Genomic DNA, 15,692 nt, shown 5'->3' on the forward strand with positions numbered 1-15,692 from the left:
AGGAGGATAATCCCTCAACTCGATAATTTGACCCTCCTGAACCACCTAAGGACACAGTTTAATGATGGGTAAAGGTTTGATCTTTATCCTTTATTTTACTTTTATTAACTAAAAGACAACTACTTTCCCCCCTCCCCCTTCATTCCTTCCCATGTTTCTATGTTTCCTCCAAATTGTGTTTTGTTTTTTCATTCTTCAGGTTTTTCAGCTGATAATGGTCCTTATCAGACAGTTACATGGACAGGTGAATACGTACAAGGATATTTACAATACTTCTGTATAATCGAAACAGTACAATTACTTGGTCTATTGTTATGTCCGAGGTTGAAACCGGATACCAAATTGTTTTGTAAATCCTAACTGTATTTGAACTCAGAGGGGCGTATTTAATTGTTCCTCCGGCCGCCGGAAAAACGAGCGCGTTAAAATTATTACCGTTTATAAGGTAATATTGCGCGTAAAAACCGTTAATACGGTAGTTTTAACGGTATTAACGGTAATAGTTTTAGAGCGCTCGTTTTTCCGGCGGCCGGAGGAACAATTGAATACGCCCCAGAGTATGTAACTGATTTCAAACAATGTACTTGTAATTTTGTTCTTCTTTGTTTAAAACGAATAAAAAAAAAGATTTAAAAAAAATAAAATAACAAAAATCCACCAACATAAAGTAAAACCAGAAACAGAAAAAACAGATCTCCTGATCTGTTGTCATATTTAGATGCAGTTTATAAATGGAGCTCAGGCTTCATTGATGGCTGCTTCTCAGACATCAATAATCTTAATTATGAATCCTTATAAAATAAGAGGTGTCCACTGAGCATTCCTAAGCTTGTTGTTAAATGCTCTACACCAGGTTTTCAACTAGAAAGCATTGAACAATGTGGGCCCTAGATCGTGAGAGAAATTTATCGAAATAGATAATATGAGAAAATTTACAAAGAGTGAATCCTAAGGGGACCCAAGAAGCAGCTGAATAAGGACCAGAGTTAACTCTCAGGGAATCTGCTGTCTACAGATGACCCTGCCAAAGCAGCTCCTCACTCATACAGCCTTTCACAGACAAGTCTTTTACAAACAGATGTGTGACAGCTTTCCTATCTCTCATTAAAGCATATATTAAAACACAAATTATAGACATTTCTAAAAAGTAAAGAGTAGACAATAATGCCGGTGACACCTATTACATATAAGAGCACTAGTACCCAAATAGGTTTCTGCCAATAATTAGTGCTACCCCAGAAATGTATCTGAATGCAAGCTGGTAGTTACTGGATGTATAGCGATACGAAGGATTAAAATGCACAGAACTAAAAGATTCATTATAATATTGAACAAAGAGGAAGAATTAGATATACTGAAAAGTTTGCATTTACAAATGGTGGCATGGGCCATGCACATTACATTAGATTTTTTGTTTGTGGTTCCTCTGGAGCAGTATAGGATTATGGGTAGATATGACAAAGTGCCATTCACCTAGACCTCCATATATTAGGTGAAAAATACAATGCGTTGCCAAATTTACCTCCTGAAAAGCATGGAAGTGCTAACAAAAAAAAAAAAAAAAAAAAAAAATCAATCAAGACTGCATTTGTATTGATCCACTTACTTTGACGTCATAAGGCGATCCAGTTTCAGCAATATCTATTTTAGAGAGGATGGTTTCCTTTAGAATAAACGCCTATGTGCACCTCTGAGTGCTGATGCTGACAAGCAAGTGACATATAACACTAGTGCCACTCTTGGGAGATGTAGAGAATTGTACAATGGAGAACCCATCACTGGTAAATGCCTTGGAATTACAAAGTAAAGAAGTCAGTCACATTTGCAATGGAGCCTTTACAAAAACCCAAGTAACACAGCCGAAACCTTTATAAATAGAAGAGTTGTTCAGTTTCCAGTTTTACTGCAATAAGAATTAACGCGACCAAGAGTGAAAGGTGAGATTTTGCAAGACTGGGGTCCCAGCCAGTGGTACGGGAAGAGTTTTCCAAAAGCAAATTTACAGATCTTCCTGATTAGGTTTATTGTGATTCAGCACAGGTAGGCAATATAATTAAGGTTGGGAGACATGGGATAAAGTTATTTTATCTACAGCAATAAATATTTATATTTAACGCCGTTAAAATGGACTATATTTCTTGTGCTCTGCAAACATTACGTTTCTTTACCCAAAATTGCAGGAAATTTTATTTGGCTTTCAGCAGACTTCCCAACTTCCTTTTGTTGTACTTCAGCTGTTCTAAGCAGCAGCCAAAGCAACATGAATAAGATTCAGAAAAAGCCAAATGCCAACTCCAGCTGTCTAGGAGTAAATACAAACATAAAGTTCACAGAGCAAGTTACACACAGGATTTTGATAATTCTATAAATCAGGAAATCTATAAAATCTTTGAACTGGGCACAGTATAGGATTTGTAAGAGAAAAAGAAATCACACATTTTAAAATAGATGATGGGTGTTAAATAGCAAAGCGACTAAAGAAATTCTAATACCATACACCTAAAATTAAGGAATATGTCTTTTAAAGCTTTTTGGTACATAACAAAATCAAGTCCGCACAGGGCCAACAGTTGAATTTTATTTTCAAATTAGCACTATCTAGAAAATTAACACATTAAAGTAAAAACAACCCTGAAATAATCTTATGTAAACAGGGCCGGATTAACCATAGGGCTAACTGGGCTACAGCCCAGGGGCCTATGGCATCCAGGGGGCCCTTGAAAGTGCTCAGCAGCAGTATTGATCGGTCGACCAGTGCTGCTGAGCACTTTCACTGCGGTCCTTCTCCGGCGCGCTGTAGTCTCCTTACTGAGGAGATCTCGTGAGTATCACTCTCACGAGATCTCCTCAGTAAAGAGCATACATCGCGCCGGAGAAGGAGGTAAGTGCCGGGGGGGAGCGGGCAGCTCGGATCACGGGGGGGGGGGGGGGATGGGGAGGGTCCCTCACGGGGGAATGGAGGCCCCTTAGCCCAGGGGCCTCCATTCCCTTAATCCGGCCCTGTATGTAAGACACAAAAAACACAGACATTGCATTACTAAGATATTTCACTCTCCCATATCGATTATTTTCTACATGTACCAAACATTTTTTCATATTACATCTGGATGCAAATTCATATTCTTTTTTCTGTATGCACATAGGTTGTGTGATTATTGCCACCATCTGCTTTATGTCATATCTGAAGGGCACAGTTATACTGTAATATCTAGTTTTTATTATACAAATGTATAATTCATATTTCCTTTAGGGGAGTTTGGATACTGCACAGAAAAAGTGCTCTTAAATTAACTAATTTTGGTGGTTCAATGATGACATTTCTGGGAACTTTGTGATGTAATCTTTGATTTAATCAAATCAATACTGATACTGTAAAGTATTAATGGGTCTAGTTTCCATAAACTAACATCAAAGTTAGAAAAAGTGTTAACTTTGCAACTTCTATCTACAAGCTAACATGCTTACACCATGGGTTATAATGAATAAACCTATTTTTAGTATGCGGATTTTGTTCTTAGTACTAGAGCATCAACAACATTATCACTGTATTCAAAACGTTGTTCCACTATTGCAACAAGTGAAGACATTTTTTAAATTGCTGTTGCGGCAGTAGCGTTATAATACTATTTTTGCATTCATGATGCTCATGGGGCAGAAAGCAACTTATTCCATGAGCAAACAAATGAATGTTTCCTGCACGTCATAAATCTACCTTAAGTGTTAGGTTTGAGAATAAGTGCACCCCAAGGGTTAATGTTCTTACTACCATTGCCTAATGACGTTCGTGTATGTACTGTAATATTACAGCAAGGTGTAGAAACCCAAGAGAAAATACGGACGTCTACTTGTGGATGTAGTTTGCTGGATACATCTGCGAGAGTGATTGCTCAAAGGAACTGGTATTTTTTACCCCTAGATTAAGTTTAGAGATTGTTTAGAGTAAAACAAAATAAAAATACATGGGAGCATAAATGCGGTGTGCTGAATACCACGTGTGGCAAAGTGTGTTGAATAAATAGTTTATACTCAAGCAATGCCAGGTTATCAACAGGCACCAGTTTACATTTTTATTTTTTTCTAAAAAAGGATTATATCTCTCAAATTATACATGATGCTATACTTCAGTGCCTGAATATGGAATATATTGAAACAACTACGAAAACACATGTAGTCTAAACAAGGAAATCAGAAAATACTGCAAGGTTGGGTAATTAATTGTGAGGATACTTGCCAGTTTGACCTTTCAAGTTTTACATGTATCCCATTATAAAAGGGTATCTGTTTCAAAGCAGGTTATATGACAGACCAGGGTATGTCTAAACCCAAACATTTCCTGAATATAGTCAATTCTCCCAATATCTATTGATATCATACACATACTCTTGTTAGTGTAAGGCATAAAGAGAGAGTCACATTGGATAGAGAAGACATGGATAAATAATTCATGGGATCTATAAATATATATATATATATATATATATATATAATTACACACACACACACACACACACACACACACAGGTTATAAAAATAACCAGGAGGCTGGAATGAAGATTTTATGAAGGTTTTTTTTGTTTGGTTTTTTTACACGTTTTGACAGTCAAGATAGATCAATAGTTTTGAGCTCTCACCTCGACCATCCTGCTTTTTTTTGCATAGGAATGTTGTGCAATGAAACAGCAGCATGATACATTTCATGCTTTGTATACTTAAAACATCACAATCTTGATTTTTTAAATAAAAAATATTTTACGTGGCCAAAAAAAACCATATTTGGATTATTAAAACTGCACCTTAATCAATTTCCACCTAAGTCTTACTATGATAGCTACAAGTGTACACAGGCAGCTTCAAATGGAAACCATGCAGCAATTCTACAGCATTGCAAAAGATTCACTGATTTTACTGTGCTTTTAAGAAAATGGTAAGTATGTTTGAACAATGCTCCTTTAATACCACTATATATGGATAAAAACCACTATGATGGATCAATGCAGACATGTAAAACACATCCATGCTGTACTGGAATGTTTAGATGTTAAACACGTGCATGCACATGATATATGACATGCCTAGAAATACATATTGTTTATAAGTAAAAAATATAATAGGAGGCCTGTTTGCATTCTGTATAGTCTGAGTAGCTCATCTTAAAAAAAAAAAAAAAAAAAAAGAAGAAATGAAATACAACACCAGTATAATAGTATAAATACACATTTTTTTTATTTTTTAAAGAAGTTGTTTTAAGAAAGCTACAGTTGTGTAGGCTTTATTTTTAAACCCCTTTTCTCTAGAAGAAATCAAGTTTATTTTAATATATTACTTGTATGTTTGGCATATGTTCATGCAATGTTAGAACCAAGTTTTAGGTCCTATACTTGTAGCAACTGCAGATTTCTCATTGAGCTGGAGCTAGAACTCATTAGTAATCTGATCTTGCTGCCCCAGCAATCCTGGTAAAGTGAGCAGAACCAATGGTATAAACGTAGCAGCCCATGCAATTGCTATGTGGCCCGGTGGTAAGAGTTTATCCAATCTGGAGGCCCCCCACTCTGCTTCTAATGTTCTTTAGTTCCATCTCAATTCCACAGATGGAACTGAACATCCAAAACGGGGATCCACTGCACATGTGCTAACACTCTCACATGCTAGCGACTGTTATACTCTGTGCAGAAGCAATGCAACTGCAACTGACAATGCCCAAGAATTGAACAGACTTGAAATCAAGCACAACGTAATACTATAAATTTATCTCAACTGTTCTAGCAATTTCAAAACAGCACCTTGTGATTCACCCGATCACAAAATAGTGATGTATAAAAGCAGTAGGCCTGGGAAGGGCATGATCTAGTATGCAGCCTGATTCAGGATTCAAGTAAACCAATTTTTACACAGATGGGCTGATGCAGGGTTGGGCAGTATCCGCCACTTTGCTTAGCTTAAAATATACAAATTTGTACTTCGCATGCATACCAATCCATATGCATCACCTAGAAAACCCCCTCATGCAGAGTCTGACGGGCTGGTCACTCCCACAGTTAACTTCTGTGGCTTTACATATGCGTGGCTCCACTCTATTGTACATCACGGCCCTCTCTCCTCCACTGACAGCCAACACAGATGGGGCATGCACCACATGACATGAGTTCAGTCTCACATGTGCAGGAAACAAGAGGCAGACAGAAGAGTCTGCCTCTGAAATCATTGGACGTTCTAGTTGACTATAAACATTACTGGCACAATCGGAACATGCTTGCAAGAGATTATCTTTAATACTGAGGGAAAATACCCATATGGCAAACAACTCAAGACGCGATTATGAAAGAGAACGATTGCCATAGCAGCAAGTTTCAATATCCACCCATCTGACTAGATTACTACTTATACACCAATAAGAGACATCTTCCACACACCCCATGAAGAAGTCACATCATCAACATTTATTTATATAGGAGCAGCAAATTCCGTAGCGATTTACAATTGGGAACAAACATTAATAAGATAATACTGGGTAACACATACAGACAGAGAGGTAAGAGAACCCTGCCCGCAAGCTTACAATCTATGGGACAATGAGAGTTTGAAACACAAGGGCATGTGCTACATCATATTGCACAATGGACCAGTTAGAATGCAAAGGTAAAAGTATTGAGTGGGCTGTCTGTGTGGCAATGTTGGTCAGAGGATTGCTGTCTTGTGTTAGCTGTGTAGAGGGTGGTAATAGGGTAACCTAGGGAGATTAAGATAGTGGATGTAATGAAATACGTTGGGCCCATGCACGTTACCTAGGACCCGGACACCGCTACAGGAAGAGAAGTACAGCGTATTCTGAACTTTATACACCAAAACTAGGAGAGCGGGCACACACTTTAGCTCGGGAAAGACTTTTTGGACTATTCTCTATTCTCTAGTAATTCTCATTTATATGTGAATACTAAATTAATTCAAAATTGGGGCTGTTTTGGAGGAAAAATAGGGCACTATTAATTTAATTTCAGGGCATGTTGGGAGGAAATAGGTATATTTATTTATTCTATGTTGGTGTTAATTTGGGTGAAATACATATATTTATTAAATGTGAGGTTAATAAACATGGGTGCTTTTGATTAAACATTACGGCTTGTTCAGGGGACGGGAGGGCTAATGGTGCACTCATACCAAGACTTTCTACACTTCATGTACCTAACTTTTTCCAAAGAGGACCCCAACATCCTAGGATTCAGAAAAGAAGCAATTGAGCTTAAGATGAACAGCAGCAGTAAATTAAAGCCTCAAGAACAGGACAGTCTGCCAACTGTCCGGATTCTTGTGAGGCAGTCCCAATTGTGTATGACTGGTCTGACAAGGATAGTTAGGAGGCATGTCCTGCTTTACACTGTCCTGCTCATTAAGACCGAGCTGCATGTACCAAACAGTAGTGCATCCAAAACTGCCCACATATTTAAAGGGGACAGGAAGAGTTGGACAGCAGCCTAGCACTGGCTCAAATGACAGCCACGCCTCTTTTATGCTGGTCATGCCCTCTCTGGAAGCGTTGCACCCCTTCCCCCTCTTCTAGAAATCCTGTGTGTTTGCACCAGGGTAGGCTAAATGGAAACTGAAAAATAAACCCTAAGAATTGAGAGTTCCAATGAGGCAGGGACTAATGTAAATGATTATTGTTATTATGCAATGTCACTCAGCCCTGTCACAGGGCTGAATTCCCTAGGGGAATATGGCCCACAACAACAACAACAAAAAATATGATGCAATAGGACACTTGAATTCTCATGAAATCCTATTGAAAGCAGAATACTGTTCAGAGTGTATTTTTCTAATTTTTGGGAGGGTTTTCAAAGTAAATCATCCAGAGAACAATTCATTTTTTTATGCGTGCGTGACACATTAAATAAGAATGTCTTTTAACTTAGTTTTAACTACAAAAATAATAATTATATATATATATATATATATATATATATATATATATATATATATATATATATATATATATATATATATATATATATTGTGTGCATTGAATTCTCCAAGTAATCATAACTACAAGACACAAAACATGCCACATCTTAAATATTGCATTTATGGCTTCCAACAAATCAGACAAGTATGCAGAGTTTACATTTGCTGCTAGTTTAACAAACAAGTTTTCCCATATTGTCTTGCTAATCTGTGTTTAAACAAAATAAACATAAGACATAAGGACAGTATTGAGATTTATATCATGATCTGCTTTATCTTAAATACCGAAGTCCTTTTCCGGAATTAGTAAATCTAGCCCCTAATGTTGATTAAGAGTCACACATCGCCAGCGGTTTAGTGGTCCAAAACGCCACATTTACTATAGGATGGGTTGAGTCTGCGATTTAAAATGGATGACGATGTGTGGCGGATAGAAAAAACCACCATCAAAAAAAATAATTTTTAATACACGCTTCTGAACATTAATATTAATATAGGGGCAAAATTACATTAACTTATGAGGGAATGTTTTTACCATTTTATTAAGAGGACCAAATTATTTAATTATTATATTATTTGGGCAATTGTTATATTATTTTGTAATGCCAAATTGTGCAACATAAATAAATATACCCACCATTAACAATCAGTTATTATATATTCATATTCCCCCATAATGGTGTCCAAAAAATAAAAAGTGCCCCATAAGTTATTAAATTAATTTTGCCCCTTAATCAATAAATGATAACCCAAATAATTGAAATGTGAATGGTGCTTCCTTTTATGTTCTATATGCCAAAATAGCTCAAACAGCATGCAGTTTGAGTAATCTCGAGTCTCACAACCACTTATTTTGGCAATTTGGATGGCGGTTTTGCAAACGCCAGCTTAATAAATCTGAATGCTTGTATGTTCATTGTTAAAAACAGGATAGCAATTTGTGAAGTGGTGGTTTTGAAAAATTAAAATTCTGGCCGTTTTAAAGGCAGTTTGGGCTTTACTAAATCCGGCGGTTTCAAAACTGCCTGAAAAATTGCTGAAAAACAGCGGTTTCACCAAACCGTCCTTTAGTAAATCTAGCCCTAGGTGTTAGTACATTTATTTTACATGCATATTTACAGGAAGCATTATGAATGCCCAGAATAGTTTATATATTGTTCCTTTTGTTCATTGCTTCAATGTGCATCATTCAATTGTCAAAAGCTGTATTTCAATTTTGTTGTCATACAGCTTACCCAAACACATTTCTGTTGTGCTGTTGAACATCATGTATAGCAAAAACATGCAGCAAACACAGACATTAATTAGGTACTTGCACAAGATAATACAATTCTTTGCAGGGGGTTATATATTCAAATGAGGCAAATATGAATTGGTACATCATACATAATGAAAGTACATAAAGAACTGAAGCTAGTATATATATATGAAACACACAATGTTTATTTGCCAAATACATATTGAGAAAAAACAAAAAAACCCTCATATAATATCAGTGAAACATCAACATATAAGGACAAAATCAGGACTGCATTCCAAATCAGTGAGCACTGAACACCATATATTTAGGAATCATGCATGCGTGTGTTACATGCTCTGCAACTGTCAAACATTTCACTTGGTTATGCAATGTACAAGTAGCTCCAACCGACGAATCTGCTATCTGAGTGATGGTGAAATCTCCTTCATTTGAACAATACAGTCTACAATGCCATGCACTGTCAGCCCGAAGGATGAACTGATCCAGATCTTGCCGCATTTGTCAATGATGATTTTCTGATTACCAACTTTCTACTTTGACAAAAGGTAGCTAAATTACAATAACTAATTACAATATTATGCTTTCTCTATCTGAAACACACTGAACAGAACTACACAACATAATGAACACATAAAAAAAGTACACACACACACACACACACACACACACACACACCACTTCTTAAGAATAGGTCCAGCTGGTATTCTCCAAGAAAACAATTTATCTTTTCTAGCTAATATCAGGTGCAGGACATCTGGTACATATAACAGCTACCATATGATCCAAATATGTTTACAATATAGTAAACAAGAAGAAAATGCCATTATACAACTACTAAATCTATTGTAAAATTATAAAAAAAAAAAAAAAAAAAAGTTAGAATACATGAGTAAGTTGAAAAGTGCCTATAGGACTGTATTATTTAGGCATCCAGTGTCATTGTCAACACCAAAGAGGAGATTACTTTAATGTTGCACTCACAAATAAAGACAAACTGTAAAAAAAATAAAAAAATATATAAAACCACTAACAACTTCACACCAAATAAAAGCAATAATTGTACAGTGCAAATGAAAAGTCCATCAGAATTAAACAATGCAAGAGTAAGCAAACAAATTTTATAGAAGCAATCTTTATATTGTCCGCTCATTTAGAACATAAAACATGTTTCTTTTAGAGCATAGTCTAGCACATTTTATTTTAAAGGTTTTGTGAAGTCATTGACAAGAGCATGAATCCTAGGTGAAGGGACATTTCTTACCCAAATTGATTTTTAGGACTGGTGCTGCAGTGATTGTTTCTATGTAAACTAGTCTGTATGCAAACACGCCTGGCCATGTAAAACATACGTGCCTGACAACATGTTGGGGAGGCCCACAAGGCTGTATACAATATTATAGTGCCATGTATATTTTAGGTTATAGTGCCCCATGCATTGTGTTCATGATAGCATCCAACCTCCCTCCCCACTCACCAAAAAAAAGAAACCTCACAATTATCTTTGCTCATTTTATTTTGTTTGTACAAATACGGCCTACTCATAAAAAGTCACACAAAAATTAAACACACACACATAAAATAAATAAAATCTGTCATCATCTTCTTTTGCTTTACACTTCAAGTGAAGGTTCTCAAATCGTCAACAAGGAATTATACACAAGAGCAAAGACAACATTACTATCACTTCTGGTACATTTATTATATAAATATTGTATGCTTAAAACATCACATTACAAGTTGCAAACAAAAGCAAGTGTGAAGGAAACAAGAACAAAAGGAAAATATAAACAATGTTGTGTGTTTCTCATTAGAGAATACTGCAAAAACATAGATATACAGTGCAGATCATTCACACTAAGGGGCAGATTGAATCCGAACACGTTGGTATAGGATTAACACGGCATTAGTATCATTACCTTTAATATGGTCATTTTAACATGGATATTTACTCAGGGCCCTGAAAGGTGCAAGCAAAAAGCAGCGTTAAAATTACCGTACTAATGGTAATACTGCGTACTTTTACCGTACCAACGGTAATAGTGCACAGGCTATGTTATTCTTAGAATAATGCTGCCAAACTGAATTGGCCCCTATGAGTACATCATTTTCCTATTTATTGGCAATACAAAACACTTCTGTAGGCTATTTATTTTTTTAACTTACATGTTTAACCATATTTCTGCAGGGGACGACATGCTGATGTTACTGTATGACAATCAGCAGCACACAGAAGACAGACCTTTTTAAAGCTTTCCCTCCCCACCCGTCTGCCACACCACAGAATAATACCTCAGCAGCAGGACAATCTGAAATGACCATCTTACTGGAAAACATACAAAAAGTCATTGGACCACATGCTTAAATCCAGAAATGTTAAGAGAAGATCCACTCGATGACACGGCTATCAGGCTGCAAAACCCCAGTGGCATCTGAATTATATAGCTCACCAACAGCAGACACTGTAGCATTAGGATACCACAAGTTACATTATGACATACTATTGAATTATATACTGTTATTTAAATGATCTTCTGTACCCTGACTATGCTTTGTGTACATACTAGGATGCCAAATAGCACATAATGAGCCTTTGAACACCATTGTTAAGCCAGTGCCTATGCCATCAATCCTCTGAGTGCAAATAATGTATAAAAATGTGGCCTACCAAATAACAGAAACACATGGGCTTGCTCTCCAAATTATCACCCAAATAGGTCTTATTTAGGCTTAAAAAACACAAGCATTAAAATTGTATGCTTAAGATGCATTCTAAATAAAGTTAACTGCATGTCATTGTACCAAATGAGACCTATTTGTATTATGAATTTTACCATATGGAGCATTTTCCTATTCATTTCAATGCACCTGAAGCATGTAAACCAAGATGAAAACTTTAAACAGAATTAGCGTAACTGTGATCAACAATAATAAGTGCCCAAAAAATAGATAGATTTTAGCAATGTAATACTTACAAATGACTCAAAATAATGGCTTACTACATACTGACTTTATAATTTAAAACCATGTTTAAATACACATAATAGAACTTGCCAAAGTTTAAACATTCAGAGTCAGACAGGCCAAAACCTAATTACCACCAGTATCCAAGGTCTAATTTTGTCAATTTCTATGAAATAACCCTTTCCGATTACTTAAATTCCACATTCTCCTGTGGAGTCTTGTTTTACATTGTTTAAAGCCAAGCACAATGCTTTAACCTAATCAAATATCATCAGATTAGATATTTCTAGACGTACTGTCTCGGCAGGAAAAGTAACTTTATGTGGACACAAACTGGATATCAGTTAAAGTTCTAACAAGCTGGAACTGCCTGGACCCCCTCACCTCTGGGCCCCATAAAAGCTGCAACACTTGTAGTTCCGCCACTAGATTTACTGCAAAGCATTTGTTTCCCCCATATGATATTAAATATAAGCATTTACTAACGTGTGCAAAAGTTATGCAACCAATAGCAACCTGTTAGATTTGACAATGACAATTTACACTTGCCAAACCATATAACATTATATGTTTATCCTCCACTATTTAATATCATAAGGTCTTCTCCTTTATTTGACTAGATGCAGTTTATACATAGTCAATTTGAATTACTTTATATACTTAAGTATATTAATATAATAAATATAGCAGAAAAGTGAACTTTAAACTTGCATAGAAAGTTACTTAACTAACTACTAGTGCACAGTGAATTTTCCAAAGGGATGCTGGCAGTCCACTGTGAATGGCATAATAACCTATATTACGGGATCCAACCCAAAAGTAAAGAACCAGTGTAAGATCTTTATAGAGTAGAATTGAATATTGAATGGAAACCCAACAATTAATATCACAACGCAACATTGCAAATTTCTGTGCAAGGTTTTGAACATTTGCTTCAAGTGCTATGCAGGCTATAGTTATGCAAAGTCTCCCTAGAGAGTGCTTACCACATCTTCTTCTGTGACCAATACCAGAAAAGGGCCTGATTGATGTACAATGGGAAAATTATTGCTTAGTCCCAGAAAAACACTCCTTATGCAATAATTCTGGGGAGTTTGCAAAGTCTGCAAAAATATCAAGTCTGCACTGCAATAAAGGTATATATAAAACAAACAGACTAACGCTAAAAATGATTTTCAATATTTCTCTGAAATATGAATAAATTATCAATGTGCAACTTATTTCTAAAAAAAAAAAAAAGTATACCTTTCATCTTAAAGAGCCATTTCATTTCTCCCATTTTATTGTAATTTGAGGAAGTTGCATAGCATAATGCTATCTTTATGGAATCATGTTTCATTTCTAAAGTCAAGGTGGCATGCAGTTACATTATGCATACACTATTAACCAGTGGCACCTGTCAAACAAACTTTCTTACACTGTAGAGGAAATGATTTATGCTTTGAAATTATAAATATGTTAAAGAAACATAAATAAAGCCATTTGCAGTATTCCGATGCATCATATTATATAGGAAAAAATTAAATAAAAGAAAATAACTCAGAAGATATAAATTGTAAAGTAATAAAAGCAGGATACATATAATAGCCTAAAAGCCTAGCCACTATTGATCATGCCATGTTAAAACTTAATCCTCCAATAAGTGCAGTAGAAAAAAAAAAAAAAAAAAGCATTTTCTGTAATATAGTGTTACCTAGTTGAAACCTTAAATATATTAATCAGGCTGAAATGCAGAACAAGGAGTAATGAATGGTTCAGCAGGCATTAAAGCAGATGATGCTATTTGATAATATTATAAAAGCAGCAACATTCTGATCCTTATGCAGAAACACAGTACAGTAAAGCGAGATTTGTTTGAGTGACAGTTAAATCACACCCAACCACTTGCATATTGCCCCTATTAATACAAATTAAAAAAAAATAATCAACTTTAGTCACCTACATCTGCAATATATTATAAAACACTGCAGGATCTGATGCATAGGATACTTACTGGTGTTTATAAAGCAGTCTGTAAACCTTCTAAAGCAGCCTTCAGAAGAAGGTCCATCTTCCATGTCTGCCCCCACAAATGTATTAAGAAGAGGGGTTCCAGTGGAAGCAGCCCCTCTGAGAGCAGCTGGGACTGTGGCTCTGCTCACAATGCAGCTGATGTCAGCACTGCTTCTCTGGAGCAGGTTTGGAGATGCAGATGTTAGAGGCTCAGTGAACCTGCTTCCCACCCTAACAACTTGCAGTATATTATCTGTCCACTGCTGACGGGACGTCTGTCTCGTAATACCAGAAGAGGGGCAAAGAAGTAACAGCCCTTGAATGGGAAATGGGTGTGCGCAGAATCGCAGTGACTCTGGTTTACAGCAGACTCTATTCCGGCTGCTGCTGCACTGTGGAAGCAATGGATCGCTATTCCACCCACCACTACTTCGTTTTCTCCTACCTCCACCCACCAGACTTTGTATCGGTTCCCTCTCCACTCCTCGCCTTCCTTCTTTGCCGGCGATGATGTTAAAGGAAGAGGGTGGGGTGCCAGCGATGGGTGGGAGGGAAAACTCAAATGCCTGTGAGCCAGGCAAGGAGACACAGAGAAGAGGAGACGGGGAAGGGTGGGCTGTCCTTATTCTGCCTTTATTTGAAGCAGCTGTGGGTTGGAGGCAAGGAGAAGGAGGGGGAAAGGATGTGAATGGGACTAAGCTGCTTCTCCTCCTGTAGGTTGCACTGGAGCTCAGAGGGGAGGGGTTGACACTGCCGCGTTTGTCAGCGAATCTGCTCCTTCTCTCCCTAACAGCCAGTGGTACTTTGGGTTGTGATGACAGGACTCTTTCTGGGCTTGACATATTACATACATATAGTATGTGTGCAATGCCCAGATATGCACGCTGGAGCAGTCAGAGGAAATGGAGGGATGGGAGGGATCGGTGTAACAGACGTCAGAGATAGCTCGCTGCCTTCCTAACAGTCACCGCAGAGAGTTCAATGTCCCCACCCCAACCCATTACAATTACCACCTCCCAACACCATATCTTACCCCCTGAGAGTTCAGTATGATTCTGCAATTAACACGCACAGATATAAAAGAGGAAGACAAAACATCTATACGTTCTAAACTAATAAGCGGAAGAGTGGCCGGTTCATGCAAATGACTTCTGTGCAGCAGATACCTCCCAATGTTCAATGTGCAGAGATTACAACCTGTTAGTTGCAAAACGTTGCTTGAGTCACTTGCTGATTAGGTTAAGAGTTACAAAAGCCGTTCAGCATGGTTACACCTACCTAATATAGTCATATAAAACACCAGATTTATTCCACTAGTTTGGTTAAACTTGAAACAATTTAATCTCTAATGACAAAATATGATTGTTTTCAGGTAGAAAGATCTTGCGTATCATTAGTTCCAAATTTTATTATGATATCTGTCACCTCTAAATATATTCAAGTCTACTTCTTAGCTTAAAAGCTATGAAGTGTTTTTCTATTGCTTTACTCAGCTGACTCGTGAACTAAGGTAATATAA

General features: G+C 36.8%; 1 protein-coding gene across 2 annotated transcripts in view; it reads right to left on the minus strand.

The window, feature by feature from the left end:
* Positions 1 to 15,062, minus strand: part of PDE10A (phosphodiesterase 10A) — a 178,364-nt gene extending 163,302 nt beyond the window's left edge. For both annotated transcript variants that reach the window (XM_075203294.1, XM_075203293.1), the window contains exon 1: positions 14,175 to 15,062. In XM_075203294.1, coding sequence (XP_075059395.1) covers positions 14,175 to 15,015 — 841 coding nt within the window. In that variant the 5' untranslated portion in view covers positions 15,016 to 15,062. The remainder of the gene's footprint in view (positions 1 to 14,174) is intronic.
* Positions 15,063 to 15,692: the final 630 nt, after the last annotated feature.

This window comes from Mixophyes fleayi, chromosome 3 (assembly GCF_038048845.1).
Source record: "Mixophyes fleayi isolate aMixFle1 chromosome 3, aMixFle1.hap1, whole genome shotgun sequence".
In the NCBI taxonomy this organism is placed as follows: domain Eukaryota; kingdom Metazoa; phylum Chordata; class Amphibia; order Anura; family Limnodynastidae; genus Mixophyes; species Mixophyes fleayi.